General features: G+C 53.5%; 1 protein-coding gene and 1 long non-coding RNA gene across 4 annotated transcripts; one reads left to right on the forward strand and one right to left on the reverse strand.

The window, feature by feature from the left end:
• The first annotated feature begins 1,706 nt into the window (after positions 1–1,706).
• On the forward strand, positions 1,707–13,464 carry LOC116947286 (uncharacterized). Of its 3 annotated transcripts, none has more exons than XM_032962837.2 (6): positions 1,707–2,068; positions 4,355–5,075; positions 5,321–5,556; positions 5,992–6,038; positions 7,225–7,284; positions 8,037–13,464. In XM_032962837.2, the coding sequence occupies exons 2-6, from the start codon at positions 4,398–4,400 to the stop codon at positions 9,149–9,151; spliced, it is 2,136 nt and encodes a 711-aa protein (XP_032818728.2). In that variant the 5' UTR covers positions 1,707–2,068; positions 4,355–4,397; the 3' UTR covers positions 9,152–13,464. The 3 variants fall into 3 exon arrangements, with proteins under 3 accessions (XP_032818728.2, XP_032818727.2, XP_075926622.1); XM_032962836.2 differs by having other exon boundaries at positions 1,707–2,057; XM_076070507.1 differs by lacking the exon at positions 1,707–2,068 and adding an exon at positions 2,094–2,559.
• A 1,034-nt stretch (positions 13,465–14,498) lies between these two features.
• LOC142929342 (uncharacterized) lies at positions 14,499–16,917 on the reverse strand. Its single transcript, XR_012945628.1, has 2 exons — positions 16,278–16,917; positions 14,499–15,048 (listed from the first exon to the last, which is right to left on the reverse strand). It is a non-coding gene; the product is annotated as an uncharacterized LOC142929342 (long non-coding RNA).
• Between the last annotated feature and the right edge of the window lie 4,284 nt (positions 16,918–21,201).

Genomic DNA, 21,201 nt, shown 5'->3' on the forward strand with positions numbered 1-21,201 from the left:
ACGCCTTCAAACTAAACCGGGAGTATTACCGGTACATCTGACACCGTGACCTTAAAGCGGCACCCCCCCCCCCATGCGTGGGGCCCTGGGCGGTCGCCCCGACCCGCCGTACCCTAGGGACGGCTCCGTACCTTGCGTTTGTTCGCTACTCCACGTGTTCCGCTTTGATGTCGATCTGCGTAATTCCAAGCAGGATTATTTTACGCAACGTTCCGCTTACGTTCCGTGTTTATGATCCACGCGTTACAGCAGATAACCCACACCGACGGAAATCATTCCGCACCGGGGGACATCCTTGCGTTGCTCTTGGGAAGTCGACTGCTGTGAGGGCAGAATTTCAGCAGCATTGGTTCAACACAAGCAAAGCTCAAGTGAGAAGTTAAGTTTGCATGTCGTGGTCGCGTGGATTTTTTTCCCCCTCCACATTTAGAATCAATACGCATTTAGAGTATTTGACTGCTATAAATTTCCACGTGATAAGCCACTTCGTTGAGCTCTCATTTATGGCCGGGTCGCTTCTGAAAAAAGAGCTGTATAGCTCGGTGGGCATTACCTGGTATAATAAAAAGTTTTTTTAAAGTTTCTTTTTAGTGATTTGCTCACCTTTCCTATACTTTGCACTCCTATCGTTTTTTATAGTTTTTTGTAACTTTCTGATCCGCCCCTACTGTAAAAAAGAGCTTCATAGCTCATCGGATTTCTCCAGGATAAATAGAGATTCTGATTCTGGATGAAGCGGCTTTTATTGTAACTGTTTGGTGCTGCTGCTGCTGCGTTGGCAGCAATAACAAAGACCGAACACGCTCGCCACCGACAACACGGCCTACGTGCGTGCGGCCTTGAAAGGACAAATATAATAGGCGACGTTTCGGCCAATGACCCGTCTTCATAGCACATAGAGAGGTACTGCGAAGAAGAGCCATTGCCCAGTGTTGTTAGCGGATGTACCGTATTGAGCGTCTAGCTAACACACTCGTCGTAGGCACAGTTGGATACGTACGGTGCAAGATAAGTTAAATATACGTGCACCGTAAAAGTTGGATGGAACTCATGACTCAAGACCTTCTCCACGCAGAGGCGCTGACCTAGACCAGCGGGTTTCAACCTTCCTTTGGCTACTGGTGTACCCATACCTATCAACCCATACGGTTTCACCCCGTATTCTTGTCAAGGGAAATTGAGTTTGCAGGTCCATACGGCGCACAGCCGTTTCAATACGGGCAACAACAATAATACCATGTCTATTTGTTTGTGCTTCTCCCTTGTGATGGGACTTTGTAGGATGAACGTGGAGATGTATAAGGGGCGCGGGGTGACCAATAAGGTCCGAATTGGTGTTGACAGGCGTGTGTACCCCTTGTTGAATGTTGTAGCCCCCTTGCCTGACCCAACGTGGTTCTGAGAAACAAATGTTGTGAACAAACGAACGTCAACACTTGAACCCAATTTGCCCATTTTTCTGATCGAAATGCAAGAAATACAACAGGGCGCGCAAATAAATAAATAAATAGACGCGCGCCCCAATCGCGTCATCGCTGTGCGGCAACGTCACAGCCGCTTCGAGGGTGACGTCACGTTGCTAGGGGAAACGAAGCGGAGGGAGAGGGGTGCGAGTCGCGGGGGGTGGTGGGAGGAAAGAGACTTTCGTCTCCCAGCATGCACCGCGGCCAAGTTGCCCTTAGAGACAAGGACTGGTTCAGGGTACGTGGGGGGAGAGGGGAGGAAGAGAGGCGTATCCGGCGGCCATCTTTCCACGGGAGATGCCTCTGCAAAACGAATAAGGCGACGTCACCGAGCTGCGACGCGGTCACGCCCCCCTTACCGCGTGGGGTTGTGGCGAGGGGTGCGCCGCGGTTGTTGGTGTCCCGTAGCAAGATGGCCGTCGCCTAGGCGCACGATGCCGCCGCGCGCCCCCCGAGTGGTTCGGAGTGCAAAACAGTCCACGCTTGCCCAGGCGGCGACGCCGGCCATGTCGAGGTGAAGGAGGTGAGGGCGAGCATACGGGACGAGGAGAAGGAGTGGGGACGACGAGGAGACGGGACGAGGAGGAGGAGCAGGTGATAAATAGGTGGTTGTCGTGGTGGTGATTGCTGCGGTGACGGCGGTGTTGGTGATGGGAGCGATGCGGTTAGTTTGGTGGCGGCGGCGGCGGCGGTGGTCGTGGCGGTGATGGTCGTGATTTTGATCACCGTGGGAGTTACGTGATGGTGTTGGTTGGTGGTGGTGGTGATCGTAATTTGCGGTGATGGTGGTAGGCACGTGGAGGAGACGCGTTAGTGATGGCGATAATGTGATGCGATGATTTTTCCAGGTGGAGATGATTGCCGACAGCAGTGATGGTAGCAAAGTGATGGCGATGCGGTGATGGTGAATATGGTGGCGATAGTCATATCGTAAAGGCGGTGGCGATGATGCCCGATGGCACTGATTGCTGCGCTGATGGAAGCGATGGTGGTTGTGGTCGTGATTTCATGTTCGCGGTGATGGTGGTGGGTTGCTGCTGCTGATGGTGACAGTGATGTGGGCGATGGTGCTTACGTGAAGGTGATGGTCCGGCTGGTGGGTATGATGGTGATGGCCGTGATTTATACGGTCATGGTTTTGTGATGGTAATGATGGTACTGGCCACGGTGTAGGTAATGACAAGGGCGTTGATGGTCATGGCAGGTGATAATGATACCATTTCAACTCGTAGAACACCCCAAGTTGCGTCTGCGCTCCTAAGTGTGCGTTTTGCGCCGTGGTAGTAATGCACGCTCTGAATTAACCCGAGAGGCCTGAAGTAAAACACATGAATTAGATGCGTAACACCGTGCCGCGTTGAACCGTGAGCGCGGACAGGCCTCATGGCAGACAGAGATTATGGGCATTCGTTGAGGCGGAGTGGCCCAAAGGGACATCGACGGAGACGATGGGGGGATGATAACACCATGGTTGACGATGATGGTGATGGGTTACATTATAGCAAGCCATGAGAAAGGGGCGGGGGGGGGGCATGTTACGACTTGTCCTAAACAAAATCCTCACAATCGTGAACACACCGTTATGTTACATCACAAGTTTTGAACATTATGTACGGTTAAATAAACCCCCACTCCCCACAAGACCGAGTTATAGGCACTCGCCCAGCAGCGGATTAACAGACGTGCATGTTTGTTAATGGGTTATATTGGGTCGGTCAATAGAGTCGAGTTAAATGGCACGTGCCAGAAGTACTTAAAGCCGTAATCCTTTAAGAGCAGTCCATTACATAGGGAAATCGCAGTCCATTAAATAATTCGCGTGTTATAGATTAACCACAATGGCTATCTAGTTAGGGGTGTACACATGCACCTATTGTACAAATTTGACTTGTGCTGGGTGAGGTTATTATTATTCACGATATCTTAAATGTCCATTCCCTATGTCATTACTATCACCCATGCTCAATCACCATCACAGTCATCAAACCATTATCAGCGCCACCACAACCATCACTATCATCACATTCATCAACCACGACCACAACCATCATCGCCTCAGCAATAATCACTGCCACCACCATACCCACGGCCACCACTCGCCCCCCCCATCTACGATGGCCATTATCACCACCATCTCCACTGCCACCATTTCTGCTAGGTTCGCTGCTGTGTATTGCGCCATTGTGACACTTCACATGGAGGGTGGTCTTGGTGAAGGAATGCGGGCACGCGTGTGACTACACGCGAGTTTGCGAGCGCATATTCCCCCACATCAACCACACTGTTTGTACCGAGAGGGAGTGCCCTTGCCAAGAGCATCTGCTAACCCAGCAGTGTATGTTAACGAGCCTCAGCTGCTGCTGAGACACATGAGGTCACTTGCTTAAACACAAACCAATAGGCTGATAGACTTGACAAATATTTATTTTCATGGGTGAGGTTCAAGTATGTTTTTTTTTTATTTAAGCCTCGTGAGTAGCAGGGAAAAGTGCATTAGAACCCATTATTCTACTGTACTGTGCTCTCTGCCTTTGCCGACCCACACTGACCAGCATAGCGAAGTATGATTGAACAGTGACTTCCATAGGCATCTTTATCCATACAGAAGGGTACTCTGAGTGCAGAACGTCGGCAAGTACTCTCTTTTAAATGATTCGAAGTGGTTTGGATGTGGACGCTTGCCACTCAGTGCAACAGTTACACCCATTCCCCTGGATCCCCTTTTCAATTCTGTGACTTTTGAAATCGAGGCCAAAATCGTTTGTCGAAAACTCGACAATCGTTTGACAGCCCTACTAGCATGAGAACCTCCATGAGTGTTGTTTATTCCCTCCGTAACCCGCCTGCTTCTTCTTTATAACCCTCCTGCCCTCTCCTTCCACCCTTTACAGGGAGAGGCCTCCACCACTCCCAGCGTCGCGAGGGCCCTTCGCCATGGGTCCCGTGATGCCGCCAGTCAAGAAGTCGACCCTCACGACCTTCCCGTTGGGGCGCCACCTCGCCCCCGGCAGCCAGTCCCCGCCGCGCGCCACTCGCCTCTCCCTCGGCGCCAACTTTGGCGTCTTCTGCCTGAACGCCACCGCCGCTGCCGCCACCGTCCCGCGGCCGCTCAGCCGGCGTCGCCCCTCGCAGCAGCACCACCAGCAGCCGGCGGTGCGGAAGCGCTGGGCCATCGGCGCCGACGGGGACGACCTGACGAGCCTGCAGTGGCTGCACGAAGACCCCTGCCTGCTCCACGGCCTGGGACTCGGGGCGCAGCCACGCGCCGACCCATGCCTCTCGGACGGCAAGCTCGGAGCCGGTGGGTCGTCGGGCGACGGCGGAAGGTTCGCCGGCGGCCACGCGTTTGGCGCCGCCGCCAAGGGATGTCCGGGCGATGGGGCACTGCTGCTGCAGCCGCTGTCGGGCGAGGACAAGCCGCCGTACTCTTTCAGCTGCCTCATCTTCCTGGCGATGGAGGAGGCGCCCGGCAAGCGGCTTCCCGTGCACAGCATCTACGAGTGGATCGCCGCGCGCTTCCCCTACTTCGCCCGCGCGCCCGACGGCTGGAAGAACTCGATAAGGCACAACCTGTCGCTCAACAAGTGCTTCCGCAAGGCCGATCGGGGGAAGGTGATGACGTTTATTTTAATAAAATGAACGTGTATATAACAAATCTCTTTAACCAACTGTACATTGACGACGGGAAAAGGGCGGAGACTAGGAGACAAATGAAAAGGGGAGGGGGCAAACCAACAGGAAAGCAAATGCGAGGTGCACAGCGATGACGACTAATTTAGCAAATTAACTCTATCGTAAATAACATCTCCGTTAACTAACCGACTTGACCCCCCGTCCCCACCACCACTGCATCACAGGACCCCGGCAAGGGCTCCCTGTGGGGGGTGCAGCCTGAGTACAGACCCGTGCTGCTCGACGCGCTGAGGAGGACGGGCTACTGGACGCGCTCGCTGACGGACAAACCCTTGTCGTCGTCGCCGCCGTCGTCGCCGCCGTCGTCGCCACCGCTGCCGTTGCTGCAGCCGGTGCCCCTCTCGCCACGTCGCTCTCGGCACGCCCCGCGGCACAGCTGGTCGGCGTTCGCCCTGCGCAGGTACCTCCTGCTTGCCGCCCCTCGACGGCCGGTTACGGCGGCGCTGTGAAGCCATTGATCAGTGTCGTGACCTCCGATTAGCACGGTTGGCGACCTACGGTGCGAAATAAGTTGAACATGCGTACATACGTGACGTCACCGTGTTTCGGCTGATATGATGTGTGATCGTTGTGCCTGTTGATGTCATTGAGGTGTCGTTATGCAGCCACTGGTATGCTTGTATGTACGTTGAACTTCTTTCACACCGTACATAGCCAACCACGTTAATCGGTGTGGGGGAAGGACAACAGACAAAAGGCAAAAAGCAGTTCTAAAGAAATGTTAAAATGCTTTGTATGATTTGCAGCAGTAGCAATCAAAATGAGTCCTAGGACTCTTCGTCAGGGGGGTTCGACGCGGAAACGTTGGCTGACCACGCCTCCTTTCGTCCCGCAGTTCCTCGTCGCTTGTGCGCGCCCACCGGAGCCTCTCCAGCTTCCACGGTGAGCATCGCGTCGCAGAGACCTCTTCGGACCCTCCTGCCGCTGACCGGCTCCCGGATTCCCATCGGGAGTGCATTCTGTGGCTTGTGGCTTGGTGGGCTAGCTGGAAAGGTGTATGGATAGTGTCTAGTGGGGAACGGTGGCGCAGTGGTTAGGGCGCTGCGCTACAAACCCAGTGAACCGTGTTCGATTCCTGCTCGCGGCCAACAACAGTAACGATTATTTTAACCGATCCTGGGCCTCCCCTAGGTCGACTCTGCTTCAAATGAGTGCCCGGTGTAGTGTGCAAACATCATCACTGGGGAGACAAAGGCGGCCGGGTGTGGTGCTGGCCACCCACCCCCTCGTGTGCCATGCCAACCTTCATATGTGCTCACTAACAGCACTTGCACCAACAGTTTGTTCAAGCTATAAGGGGGATTTTTGTCTTTGGATAGTGTCTAGCAGCTGCTTGGCTGTTTGTTTAAGGCTAGGACTGGCGTTTGATTGGCTAGTCAAGAGTTGGGGGTTGAGCTAGTATGAGTGGCTAGTGTTAGGGCTTGTACTAGCCATTAGTGTTCACCTTAGCCTTAACTCTTAACTAGCCAAACAGGCTCAGGGCCGATACTAGCAGCTGGTTGGCTAGAATTTGGGGTAGGGCTCACACTGATTTGCTAGTCGGCTAGGGATAGGTGTAGAGCTAGCATTTCATAAGCTGGTCAGCTCGGGTTAGGGTTAGGTCTGAGCCTAGTTGGCTGTTTCCGGTGACTGGTACCAGCAGTGTCAAGATTGGCCTCTGAGGTGGAGGTTCATGAAGGACGCTGCTGGGCAGTTGGAGGCAGTTGCCTTCCAGCAATAGCTGAGGGCAGAGGAGCAACGCTCACAACGAGCAGAGCGCTGGACGGCTAGGTGGTGCATCTGCCAGTCATCTCTGTCAATCCATGGGACCCGACTGTCCCATGACCTGTCAGCAGTGAGCCTTTGACACTTTACGTTGCCACGAGGTGCGCCTCGCCTGGCACAATTGCCGTGGCAACGTCACCGACGCTTGGTGGCGAACGATTTTGTTTGTTGTTGTCGTTGTTTAACTCCACCCCCAAACCCCACTTCCCCCACTTCCCCACTTCCGCTCGGTGGTGCATTCTCCCTCTCTGTGTTCCCCCGCCGCCGATGCTAACGGCGCCACCGCCTCTCTTCTCCGTTCCAGCTGCCGATCGACGCTCCTCGATGGTCGTGAAGTCGCTGCACGGCACTGGGCCATGGAGAGGTAGCGTCCCTCCTATCTTTAGTTCCTCCGCGTTTGAGTTAGGTTGTTTATGATAATTATTATAAAATATAAAGCGATATATAGTGCTGCTGCCGTGCAGTAATTGCGAATGCGGAAGGACTTGCAATCCGGAGATCTTCGATTCTGTGTCCCAATGCGGCAGTTGAAATAACGAATTGTCCATTTTGTTTCGTTTTATGTATTTATGTTTAACTTTTTTCGCATCGTACGTAGCCAAATGTGCTAATCGGAGGTGTGGCAGTAGTACAGCAAACTAAACACAAAAAGCTGTCTTAAAGAAATTCGTTTTTTGTAATCCTACTCTTCTGTCTACACGGCAACCTGATTGATTTCGTGGAACAGTATATTTTTTTACCGGGTTTCACCTTGACTTGAGTATCATCAGCAGAGTGCTGTCACTTAGACGAAGACCGCTGGGTTTTCCAATGTTACAGGCAATAGCCGATAACAAAGTCAGGCCCAGTAGGGGGTTGGGGAGTTAAACAATTATAAATGCCTATTCAAACTGCAGTGTTTATTTAAAACCTGACAGTGCATTGAGACTTAAACGTCTCTCTTTTGTACACAAACACACAGACCCTAGTGTGTGTGTTTAATTATAGTTTAAGAACTAGTTAATAACTACGCTCCTTATCTTTGCGGCAGTGGTGGTGAATCTCACCAGTTGCCCGTGCTGTCTGGCCAAATGGGCGATGCTTATGCCCGGCTCGTGTTTTTTGCCGGAACACCAGGCTCCAGACTCGACTGCGCCGACACCGTCAAGCCGTGCCCGAGAAGCCGGGGCCCGTGGTGTCGCTCTGCCACCGCCACTGCACCAGCGCTTCAGTCGCTCGCCGAGGGCGGCGTGGCGGAGAGTGAGCGCCGATCGGAGGCGTACATGCGCCTCGTGCGTGGCAGGGATTCCAAACTCTACCTGAAGCGCGGCCAGGGCCCGTGGCCCTCTCGGCGCCACCCGCCGGCCGCCGGCGATGAAATCGGCGAAGCGTGCGGTCCAGTTGCCGGTGGTGCGAGCGGTACTGTGAGCGGCGGCACAAGTGATGCCGGCGGCATGGGGAAGATGGATGTAAAACCCGCAGCGACGATCGGTGGGAGCGCCGCCGTTGTTGCCACAGAGGCAGTGAAACCGGCGCCGGAACCGGAAGCCGTGGGCGACAGTGGTGGTAACGCCGTCGATGGCGCCGGGGTAGAAGCGGAACACCCGAGCGTCGGTGTCGGGACGGTCCCGAGCGACGATACGAGGAATCCCGGTGGCGGCGATAATAGCGTCGGGGTAGACGTGGCTGACGGTAGGAGCGCCGTCGTGGTCAGACGCAGCGACGGTGGCATCCGTCGCGCCGGTTGCACTAACGCCCTCGCTGACCACAACTATGGGCTCCCCTGCCCACCGCCAACACCACCACCGGCACAACCAGTGGTGCCGCTACAACCACCGGCGACGCCAAGTGGCCATGTGCACCGCCAGCCCCGGCGCGAGAAGCCTTCCGGCCGGCGCTGGAAACGCGCGTGTCGCGAGGCAGTGAAGCGCGGCAGAGTCGGGCGTGAGGACGGCGAGGTGGAGCAGGAAGGGAGCGAGGGGGTAACGACAACATCGTCGTCGTCGTCACGGCGCGGGCGGCATCGCAAGCGCAGGCGGGGGGACGAGCGGAGGGAAGAGCAGCAGCAGCAGCTGAGCTGGGAGGCGCGGGTGGCCGGGGTGGATGAGGACGTGAGGGAGGCGGTGACGTCGTTGTTGTTCCTCGCCGGCATTGACGTGGGGCCCCTGTGGAGGCCTCCCGCCGGCGCGGCCGTGGCGCTGGGGGCGGTGGCGGTGGCGCCGGCGCGCCGCGGCACTGCCCAGCTCAGCTGACCATGGCGCTTGGTCGGTTTCACGGAGGAGGGACGCGACCGCAGGGGAGAGATGAGCAAACGGCTCCCATCATGCACAATTCGCGCGCATTCGTTGAAAGTAGCGTTGGCGAAAAAGTGCAACATGTCTGAGATTACGAGTACGTGTGTGCTCGGCAGAAAGGCACACTTTGAGTCTCAGTGCGTTCTCGTGCACACGGTCAGCCGCTTTGTCAGTCAACCGCTGGGTCACCACGCCGTGCCGATCGTGGTGGGTTACTTGACCGTACTTCACCAAGCTGGTCAGTGCTCGTTGGTGAAGCGGTGGGGTGGGTGGCCCAAAACCGGTTCGGATATATCGCTCGCCACGGATGTTAGCCATGGCTGGGAATTGAGCTCGGGTCACCACCACGCACCATCCTGAGATCGACAACACCTACGGATTGGAAGTTTCACTTATGTTAGATCATTTGGTACGAGTCCAGTATTGTAGGAGCATAGGATTCAATCAATCGATGTCTCGCTGCGCGGCAAGTAGCTACAAGATGAGAGCCGTACGTGATGGGCTTTTTTGGGTTGTGTTCGTCAGCGCCGTCGGACCCCCCGGGTCCGATTGCGTTTTCCCTCCGCTAAACGACGGAAACATTTTCCTCACCGACGCAAACGCGGCTTTTGTGAGGTCGCGCACGAGGTCGCAGGTGAGGGCGTGTGTCAGCGTTCGCAGACCATTGTGTGTGTTTTGTTATTGATTAATACCTAGTTAATAACTGGGCGTGCCTCGTGGAGGAGGGGTTTTCTGCCTAAGGCAGCCAGGATGTGGGGGCGGTCGCTGTTTCGAAAAGGGGCACCGAGTAGTCAAACGCGGAAGTAAAGTTGTCAAGTATAATTTGAAGTCGGTTAATCGACGTCCCAGCTCAACTGAAAACTCGCAAGTCGTCTTCCCTGCTAAATTGCGAATGTGTGGGACGGTCCTGGGACGGTCCTGGGACGGTCGTGGAAATTCCACATTTCTATGGCCCCTGGCCAATAAGGGCGGGCGCCGTTGACCTTCCGCAAAGACGGGTGCCTGTTTTTATCCGCCAGATAGAGATGGATGATGGGTAGTCGACCCTCACCCCCCTCCTCCCCGCATCCCCCACCAACCGGGGATTCAAACCTTCCACCTGTTTTGAGAGTGGAACGCTCTCACCGCTGCCCCACCTTGTTGCTATCATCGTGAAGCAACAATGCCTTGACTCTTTCACGCTCCGAGACGTCTTTAAGTTGCATGGTGGGTGCCCCGTTCACTGCTGAATCTCTGTACGCGGAAACGTTTAGCGTTCATTTTCATTTAGAGGGGCATAGTGCCGTTGTTTTTAAAGATATTGTTACTCACCGCAGAGAACCATTGCGACACAACCGCACTCTACGATAGCTGGCGCCAAACCGTGCCGCACACCCCGCGTGGCCTTGTGGGTCTTCCGACCTGAAGACAAGCCGATAACGTTGTTTTATTTTACTTTTTCTTCCGATTCCTTTCCGGTGATGTACGTGAACGATGACGTACACGTACGTACACGTACGTAATTGGAATGGGAAAGGGTTCATTTGTGTTTCCTGGTATGGCCCACGACCGCCCCCATCCCCCACCCCCCCCCGGTTGTACCCCTCCCCTGCCTTGTTGTAGGACCCCCCCCCCTCCCCACATCGCTCAGCTGCTGTAGAAACTCTAAAAGCTTCCGAGATGTTCGTTTCGCCCCGAGTGTTCACCGGCACGTTCAGTATTGAGCTCTCTCTCTCTCTCATTGGCAAGAGCGCACAAGTTGTGAATGCAGAGTGATTCCGCTTGCAGATACCCCACTAAAATAATCGGGAGAGATTCGTGGGCAAGATCAAGAGTTTTACTTCAAAGCCTCCGCACGTATCCCACCCATCTCCATTCTTCACGGGGTAAATAGTCTAACAACTGTGTGAGGAGATACGGAGCCATCACTTTCACAGTATTCAGTCGTCTTTGAGAAGAGAGAGGAGGGTCGTTATAAAGCCAATGGGCTATCTTTTAATTTATTGAGTAAGTTTTCCCAACTTTTTTTTTTTGGTTAATCCTGATTGTGCCGTCTCATCACGAGACGAAGAATCCTTTATTATCGCTCTCGCAGAGTCGCCACCTATTCAGTGAGGTATCTGTATATGTTAAGCCATGTCGTGAAGTTTTACGTTGCTCATGGGTTGCTCACACAGTCGTTAAATATCTCCTTAACGAGGCCTGCAAATTGCTCATTGCCTCCCGCGTACCCCTCCACCACAACACTTTACCTGTGCCCCCTAGTTGGGACAGAGGCCCCCGTCCCCCCCCCCCCCCTCCGTCCCCTGCTTCGCTGCTGCCAGCCACAGGGAGACTTCGCAGCTTCATATTGGCGGGAGCGGCGGCAGCGCGTTGCGTTTCCCCGTTCGTGTCGACTCCAGACGCATTCCCGTGCTCGCCGCTTGAGTGCAGCGCGAGTCGCCGTCCGTCACGCGCGGCGGTCAGGTGACCCCCACCCCCACGTCCGGCAGTGGTCGTCTTATCGCGTCCTGCCACCACAGTGGCAGGTTTTACGAGTATCGACGGCCCCGCGCTCTTTGTGATTCACCGCGGCGACACGTGCCGGGGGGGGGGGGTGGGTTAGGGTTAGGGCGATTGCCCCCTTTGCGTCAATGATCACGACGACGGCGGTGATCATGCGTGTCATAGTTTAGGGCAAGGGGTGGGGAAGCTTTGCGGCCCCCCGCGGTTTCGTTCCACACGGTCTCTTGCGTGGGCCACACGATGAGGCCCACCAACCACTTCTTAACTCAGCCGCACTGATCGGGTACTACGGAGGGAGGAGGGATGTTTTCGATGAACCTTGCAACAACAACTTGTTTCTAATTTCGATAACGCCATGGTCACCTGTAAAGTTGTGAGCCCTGGTTATTTTGCGTGCTATTTCTGGATAGCGCCGAGGTGCGTGCGTGCGTGCGGCAGCCCGCCAGCGGTTTCTGAACGTCATAGCACAACACCGTGGCTCTCGCGGTGCGAGGCACCAGGGAGGCAGCGCCCAGCGATCGGCATCGGAGCGAGCGAGCGCTCGCTCTTGTCGGAGTGGACAGTGCGGAGCGACCGTTCGCATGGTACTGGCGGAGCTCGGTGCGGATTGTATCCTCCTGGTTGAAGCCACACCAGGTTCGCTGGAGGCTGCTGGAGCAGTTCTCTCGTTGCCTTTTTGGACCCCGAGCCTTTTTGGAGGTGAGAGCGGGCAATGTTGAAGGTCAATGTTATAACCTGTGGTCCTTTAGTCGGGTCTATGTCCCGTCCCCCCCCCCCCTCCGATTGAGAACCCCTTCGTTGCGGATATTGGATTTGCAACAACGTGTTAATACTGCGCTCTCGGCGGTCATGGTAAATATGGAGACTATTAAATATATATTTGCGTTTTTGTTTTTTTAAAACATTTCTAGAGAGACGGAAATAAATATATATAAATTAGCATTTTTGAAAAAATTCAATTCTAACTTGTGCAAAAAAAAAGTGTTTGAGCTAACGCTGCCAAAACCGAACGGAGGCTTCCACGCGTGGGACAACGAGTGGAGTCTGAAGCAATTGGCACAACGAACCCCTCCCCCCCTCCCATTAAACCGTGACATCACTGCCTTATCTTGCCGATGCCACCTGTGAGGGGATTCGAACTTTGACATTTTACCGCGGAGGCACGAGCGTTGGCTGCCTCCTCCCTCCGCCGTGAGACGGGGAGGCAGGGGTTGTGGCGGGGGGTGGGTTGGCTGTTCGCGTGTACGGCTGCCAAACGTTCGCCCCGTTGTGTTTCAGAATGGGCCGGCTGTCCGTTTTGGTTGTGTTGTCCCCCCCCCTTGAAGGTTTTTTGCCAGCCGGGTCGGTCGGTCGGACGGGGCATCGCGTCCCGTTGGAGGCCGCCCAGAAAGGTGCTCGCCTTGCGACTGCGCCCCGTTACACCGAAGACGTTCGCAGGTTTTTGATTTCCCGCTGGACACGTCCCGGCTCGCTGATAGTCTGGGAGTAGGTGGTGCGTGGCTGGGTAGCCTCGGCCAACCAAAGCGAGATGTATGTTTGGATGTGGTGATCCGGGTGGCATTTAAGGCCTTGGACCGTCTGGGTTTCCCTCGGAGCTAGCCGGCACGCTGGTTTGTTCTTTTTTGCATTTACAGACACTGCCGAGGAGATTTTATTTGTGGAAAACCGGTCGGGTCCTTGGTAAGGGGAGGGGAAATTACATTTAAAAGGTTCTGTTAAAGTGTTAAAATAATGTTTGAACTATAGTTGTTGATAACGTTGGTAATAAAACTAAAGCTATATCTGTTGCTGGTTTTGTTGGGTGATTTTGTTGCTATAAGAAGCATGGGGGGGGGGGGTTGGTAGAGGCGCAGCCCTTGTAAGTGCTTGCTTACTCCACTGCGGGTGGAAAGGCGTCCACTAGAGGGAGCTGCGGAGAGCCCCGCACTACCGGTTGGATGTCTTGGCAGAGGTGGAAGTTATCCACCACACGTCACCTGCCAATCAAAGGGGGGTGCGGTGGCGGGATGTTAATTACCTGGCCTGGAATACAGGAGGTTATGGGTTCGATCCCGACCCCTGAGGCCTCCTGTGTATTTGGAGTTTGGGTAATTTTAGAAACTTGTGCAATCGTTTGAACTTCCACGCCGGGAGATGGAATCGAACTCGCGACCTCCGGATTGCCAGTCACATGTGGTGGCCATACTGGACATCTGTGGGGAGTAAAAAAAGAGCTTTATAGCTCATCGGATTCCTTCAGTATAAATAAATATGCAGACTCCGACTCGTTGCACGAGGATCCTGCTCCATCGGAACGTTGGGTCAATTCTGTTAAATGAGAGTTCTGCTTTTTTTTTGAGGAAACCAAAGTACGTGCCCGGAGAAACTCCCACCACACACACGAGGTGGGGAGGAGTTTCATGCCCCGCGAAACAGAAGGGTTCACAGTGAAGCACGGCAAGATAGCCGTGCGGCATCTTTGTCGAGTCGTGCAATGCGCGCGGATTCATTCGTTGGTGGTAGCTGAGCGAGCGAGCGACTTGCGGGCACCGTGGCTGCGTTTCTCAGCTCGTTTCAAGTCCGCGATTCTTGAATTGATCACGCGCGCAAGCCCAGCGACGCGGTGGTTTCGGCGAGTCAAGACGGTCACCAGTTCCGTTCGCCTTCAACCCTTCGCATCCCCCCACCCTCTACCCCCTTTCCACGAACGCTTACCGCGACGTGAAAATGACTGGAAATTTGTGTTTAAATTAACCCGCGACTTCATTTGGGTGAGATCGCGCAGCAAGATCGCCCCCTGCCGCCGTGCGACGACGTTTAATGAAGGATGCCACAGCAAGAGGATTGTCAAGAGCATGTTGATTATGTGCTCGCAAAACAACGACGACACTGCAAGTGCGATGTAAACAAATATCAAACGACGTTTGCAGTGTACAGCCCTAAGTCAATCCACTGCTGGATGAGGGCTTCCACCAGGCGGTGCTGATCGAGATTGGAGCGGTGGCCCAGTGGTTAGCGCACAGCACTATGAACCCAGCGGACCTGTGCCCCACCTCTCACGTCACCAAGTCGTATTGACAAGCATGGTGAAGTATGGTCAAACTTACATGCCATTGGGGGGCCTTCATCCAGCAGTTGGTCGACATGGCTTTGAATGTTCAATATATGGTATAAAATGTTAATTACAAAAAAAACCTTATTATCTACCGTAATTCAACAACGCTATGAACTACAACACATCACTGCATCACATAGTACTCCATCGCAGTAAGAGGCAGGGGGGTAGGGGTCCCGGGGCTTAGGGAAGTAGGGATCTCTGGTTGACCGCGTTCTGTGCAAAAACCAGCGGCAGCTGAACCCCTTCAAGCAGGAACGACACGAAATCTGTACACCTGGACAGAGACACAAACACCACCACCACCATTGTCAACATCGGCACAAATGAACCACAATATCTTGTCGATCTCGTCACAAGGAGCAAACCATCATCACGCTAACTGCGGTCATCCTCGCCGCGGCGGCTTTTGGCTGGCCATCGAACAAAGACGGTCACCGCATCGCGGCCGTCTGGAACACTCTTCCGATATGAGGAAGCCACTGGAGCTATGCGCTTTTAAATCATCTAGATTGAAAACTAATTTCTTTAGAACTGCTTTTTGTGTTTAGTTTGGTGTCCTTCCCCCGCACCTCCGATTAGCGCGGTTGGCTATGTACGGTGCGAAAGAAATGCAACACAAACATACATAATGACCATCATCATTCGACCATAAAAAAACGTGATCATCTCTGATTCCTCGTCTTCTCTCTCCACCGTGTTCTTTTCTCTCCCTATCCTCTCATCTAAACTAAAACCAAACTCTTTTACAAGGTAAGGCCCACTAAGCTACGTAATTATTTTTCAGAAGCGACCTGGCCATCACGAATTATAGCTCAATGAAGTGCCTTTATCATCGTGGTAATTTATAGCAGCCAAATACTCGAAACGCATTCACATTGTAAATGTGGTGGGGAAAACACGGAGGGGTCGGGATCGAACCCACGACCTCCTGTATACAAGGCGAGGTAGTTAACATCTCGCCACGGCGGTGCCCTTAATGGTTTGGGTTATCTCCTCCACAAATCTCTCAACCATCATCTCCGGCTCTCAACCACCATCTCCTCTCAACCACCATCTCTCTCTCAGCCACCATCTCTCAGCCATCATCTGTCCCTCTCAACCATCATCTGCTCTCAGCCACCATCTCCTCTCAGCCACCATCTCTCAGCCACCATCTCTCAGCCACCATCTCCTCTCAGCCACCATCTCCTGCTCTCAGCCACCATCTCCTCTCAGCCACCATCTCCTGCTCTCAGCCATCATCTCTCAGCCATCATCTCTCAGCCACCATCTCTCAGCCACCATCTCTCTTTCTCAGCCACCATCTCCTCTCAGCCACCATCTCCTGCTCTCAGCCATCATCTCCTGCTCTCAGCCATCATCTCCTGCTCTCAGCCATCATCTCCTCTCAGCCATCATCTCCTCCTCCCAGCCATCTCCTCCTCTCAGTCATCATCTCCTCCTCTCAGCCATCATCTCCTCTCAGTCACCATCTCCTCGTCTGAGCCACCATCCCCTCCTCACCCTCCCAGGCAGGCCGTGAAGGGCAGCAGCAGGACGTAGAAGGCGGCCACGAACGCGGCCACGGGCCAGGCCACGAGGATGAGCGCCGCGAGCCACAGCAGCGCCCTCGCGCAGCCCAACAGCCGCCGCCGTCGGGCCCGGCCCGGCGCCTCCGCCGTCTCCTCCAGCGCGGTCTGTGAGGGCTGCGGTGGTGGTGAGGAGGAGGAGAAGGAGGTGGTGGGTGGTGACGATGGTGGGTGGTGACGGTGGTGGTGGTGGTGGTGACGATGGTGGGTGGTGACGATGGTGGGTGGTGACGATGGTGGGTGGTGACGATGGTGGTGGTGGTGACGATGGTGATGGTGACGATGGTGGTGGTGACGATGGTGATGGTGACGATGGTGGTGGTGACGATGGTGGTGGTGACGATGGTGGTGGTGTTTACATCTCTCTATATTTATTTTTTATTTGACCAGGTAAGGCCCAATGAGCTAAGTCGCTCTTTTTCAGCAGCGACCTGGCCATCACAAATGACAGCTCAAGGAAGTTGGCTCATCATCCCGTGGAAATGTTGCGCAGCCAGGTACTCTTAAACAACGCACGTTCATTCCGGAGGACCCGGATAAAAAACCACGATGAGAACACGCAAACTCCAAATATACAGCAGGCGTCAGGGTCAGGATCGAACCCACGACCTCCTGCATACCTGGCGAGATAGTTAACATCTAGCCACCGCGATGCCCATCCCAGTCAGTCCACCAATGGCACCTGCGTCTGTCCCGAGACCTCCTTCCTGCCAGCAGCGAGCATTCGACCAAATGTGCGCGTTACAAATTCTAAATTATTATAACGTCACGTGGCCTCAAAATGCACCGCGCCTGGCACGGGTGCCGTGGCGACGTCCCCGCCACTGAGTGGCTAATTGCGGGTGTTGTTATCACCGTTACTGTGTCAGTATTAAATTTTGATTTAAAGCTTTTGTGACTGCAGTAATTCATATTCTTAGCTCTTTCGGTAAAGTCACGTTGTTTTATATATATTTTATTATTTGATTGTTTCCCTTCAACGTGACTTTACCGAAAGAGCTAAGAATATGTGTCAGTATTATTAGAATTGTCATCACCACCATGGCAGATCCGCGCACATGCATGGCAGCAGTAGATGCGCAGATACCTGATGCACAACGAGGGCGACTAAAAGCAAACAAACAAACAACAACAACAAAGTCTATCGGGTGGTGCGTGACCGCGGGGTCATCCAGAAGAGACGCCGAAACAAACGACGTGGAACGAGGTGCCAATGACCCCCCCCCCCACTCACGACTCCGCTTTGCTCGCGACGCGTGATCGTCTGGCTTTGACCACCTGAGCCGTGCCACTGCAGGCTGACGTCCTCGATCTGCATCTTGATCGACATAAGCCGTACGGGAAGAAGAAGAAGGAGGAGGAGAAGAAAAGCGACTCCGGATTGTTTACCCAGGAAAGCCTCACTGGGAGGGTTTGGGTTTTTTTCCTCTCTCTCTCTCAGGAGGATCCTGAGAAAATTGTCCGCGGTAGCGGGGCTGATGATCGCCGCCGCCGCTGCTGCCGCTACCACTGCTGCGGTGATCCCAATTGGGAAGACAAAGGCGCTCGGGCGTGTACGCGGTTAGCGCTACGCTGCGCTCCAACAAACCTGGCCAACCCCGAGTTCGATTCCCGCTCGCGGACACCAACACCGGTGACGATTATCTCAAACCGGTTCTGGGCCTCCCCCCCCCCCTAGGTCGACTCAGCCTCAAATGAGTGCCTGGTGCGGTGTGTGAAGTAAAAAAAAACATCGCCACTGGGGGAGACAAAGGCGATCGGGCGTGGTGTTGGCCAACCCACCCCCTCGTGTGCCTTTTCGCTCTCCATCAGCGCTCCTCGCGAACAGCCCCAACAGTCTATTGAAGGCGATACAGGGGCGGGGGGGGGGTCTTTGTCTTTTGATCTTCAACGAGAGTAATTTTCGTTGTTTCAGTCGTTCTTTAAAACGCTGTTCCTAATTTGGGCCGTGAACGCCGGCTCACACAGCGGTCTGCTCTGGCGAACGCCGCCACGGACTCCCGAATGTCCACCCTGAAGCAGGCGGAGCAACGTCGCGTTTGGCACAAAGTCGCCCGCGACTCGAGTCGGTCAACTCGAGTGTCACCAAACTCTTTGGTTCTTTCGGTAAAGTCACGTAGGTAGAACAAATAATAAAAGGCCACGACATTTCGATCGCAACACAAGCAATCGTCACCAGGTGAGGCAACTGCAGCTCACTTGATGACGATTGCTTGTGTTGCGATCGAAATGTCGTGATATTTTAGTATTTTTTCTACCTACGTGACGTTACCGAAAGAAGCAAAGAGTATCGGATTCCTGCATTTACGAAAGCTTCAAATCAAGATCAAGTTTCACCGTTAGGGGGTTCTTAGAGCACAGCGCCGCAAGTTTAAAGAATCGAAGCACGGAAGCATTCAACCTTATTGAAGCAACATCAACGTTATCTACATCAACAACATTATGCACATCAACTGTGTCATCATCAACTTCATAAACATCACCTTCAACAACATTATTTAAATCATCGATTGTTATAAGGAACACGAACTGTACCATAGTCATCGGCTGTATCGACTTCAACATTACCATCCGATGAACGATGTCATCATCAGTACGTCAACAATATTAACATCCACCCCATGATCACCATTATCATCTTACATCATCAGCTGTATTATCAACATCGCTCGAAGTCCGTTCACAAATAACCACATCACTCAGATCAACAACTCTATTCAACACCATCAGGAACTTTTCCCAACTTTTACCGGCACTGTCAACATCACGGTTTAACGTAACCTCGCATCACCCGTCGGTCAGCCTGTATAATTCGCAATTACTGAAACGAATAAAGTACACAGGCCTTTGCCACTCCACTGCTGGATGAAGGCCCCCCCCCCCCCACGCCAGTCAGAGCGGTCGTTTGACCATACTTCACCACGCTGGCCGTTGCTTGGGGTGCTGGAGGGACACGTGCGATCCCACCTGAACCGATTTCATATATCGCGCGCCACTGATGTGTGTTACCAAAAAAAAAATCGAACGACCCCCGACGGAGAGGCTGTCAACTGTGAGCGACAGACTTGGATAATGAATCGTGTTAGCAATTGGCTACTGGCGGAGAAACAGCGAGAGGCTCACAGTAACGAACATTTGGCATCTCTTGGCAGAGCAGGACTGAGTGAGTCTGGGAGCAGTGTCCATGGTCACGGCTGAAGAGGAGGGAACGAGTGGAGAGGAGTGAAGAGGAGTGATGGGCGGGTTTCCTCGTCACAACAGCGGACTCGTGCGCACTCTCGTGCACGCATACACACGTGAGCACACACACACGTGCGCCTGTGTGTGTGTATATACAGGGTACTTCAAAAAAAATGTTAACACTTACACGGGACGATCGTTTTTAATGGCAAAAGAACGGATAATAAACTGTAACATGATAACGTTAAATCTTGACTTAAAGCTTTCGTGACCGCAGGAATTCATATTCTTTGGGTCTTTCGGTAAAGTCACGTGGATAGGTTCAAAGAAAATAAAAAAAAACTACGACGTTTCGATCGCAAAGCGTTCGTCATCCTGAGTCTCCACTTGTTCGCCATCATCGTCACCGCGTGCCAGGAATATTCTTCAGGTGGTCTCCACAGCCCGAAGGCAGCAGCACATGTCACATGGTTATTGTTGCAAATTCTCTGAAGTGTTAAGATGGTTTTTTTAAGCACTCTGTATATTGCACATATACAAAGATTCCCCGTATAGCCTTAACGGACTGTTGGGGCAAGTGCTGTTAGCGAGCACCTATGAAGGCCGGCACTGTGGCACACGATGGGGTGGGTGGCCAACACCACGCCCGACCGCCTTTGTCACCCCAGTGGCGATGTTTATACATCGCACCAGGTACTCATTTGAGGCTGAGTCGACCTAGGGGAGGCCCAGGACCAGTTCAGATAATCGTCACCGGTGTTGGCCGTGAGCGGGTATCGAACTCGGTTCGACAGGCTCATAACGCAGCGTGCTAACCACTGCACTACTGCTACCCACACCATCCAACACACACACACAGAGGTTGCTGGCTATTATGAACCTTCTCGGTCTCAAGAGGGCTTCTCAGTCCCCTTGAGCTGCCAGCCACTTCCACCCCTCTCCAGGGACCCCACGGGGGCCCAGAGTGGCCTTCACTCGACATCCAAAACCCACGCCTCTGGAACGCAAACGACCACGCTGGCTGAAAACACTCCACACGGCACCAAGTTAGGAAAAAAAATCATGCACACGCATGGATTCTGTAACACCTACCATGCGTTTACCTAAATGGATATTTCATCAGCAGGACGGAAACCCAACGGGTCGCTGTTACAGCAGTGTCCTTTGCGTGTTTGCAAATAGCAACGTTTGGCCGTTTTTTGCGAATGTTCATTGAACTTCTTCCACAATACAGGTTTTTTTTGTATTATGGATATTGGTGGCGAAAGCCTACGTTAAATTTCGATCTAAAGCTTTCGTTACTGCAGGGATTCATATTCTTGGTTATTTCGGTAAAGTCAGTGACTCCCCCCCCCGCCTAGGGTCGTCCCAGTCATTCATCCAGGGTAGGTAAGCTAAAGATCCAACCCGGTAAACATGCTGACAAGTGGCAGTTTTTGAGGTTGTACTATGGTATGCTTTTGAGGGTCGACGGTTTGTTGTTTGTTTTGAATTGGAATTCCATGCTTCCCACTTTTTTTTACCAAACCCGCACTGACCGGCATGGTGAAGTTGGTCAAATCCCTACGTGAGGCCCTAATTGAGCAGTGGGGTAACGGGGGGGGGGGGCTGTTTGTGTAGAAAAGCCACCCACCGTAGCGATGGGACGAATATCCATCCTCTCGTGGGTGTAGTAAGCG

This window comes from Petromyzon marinus, chromosome 29 (assembly GCF_048934315.1).
Source record: "Petromyzon marinus isolate PM22_M1 ecotype Great Lakes invasive population chromosome 29, UKy_Petmar_22M1.pri1.0, whole genome shotgun sequence".
Taxonomy (NCBI): Eukaryota; Metazoa; Chordata; class Hyperoartia; order Petromyzontiformes; family Petromyzontidae; genus Petromyzon; species Petromyzon marinus.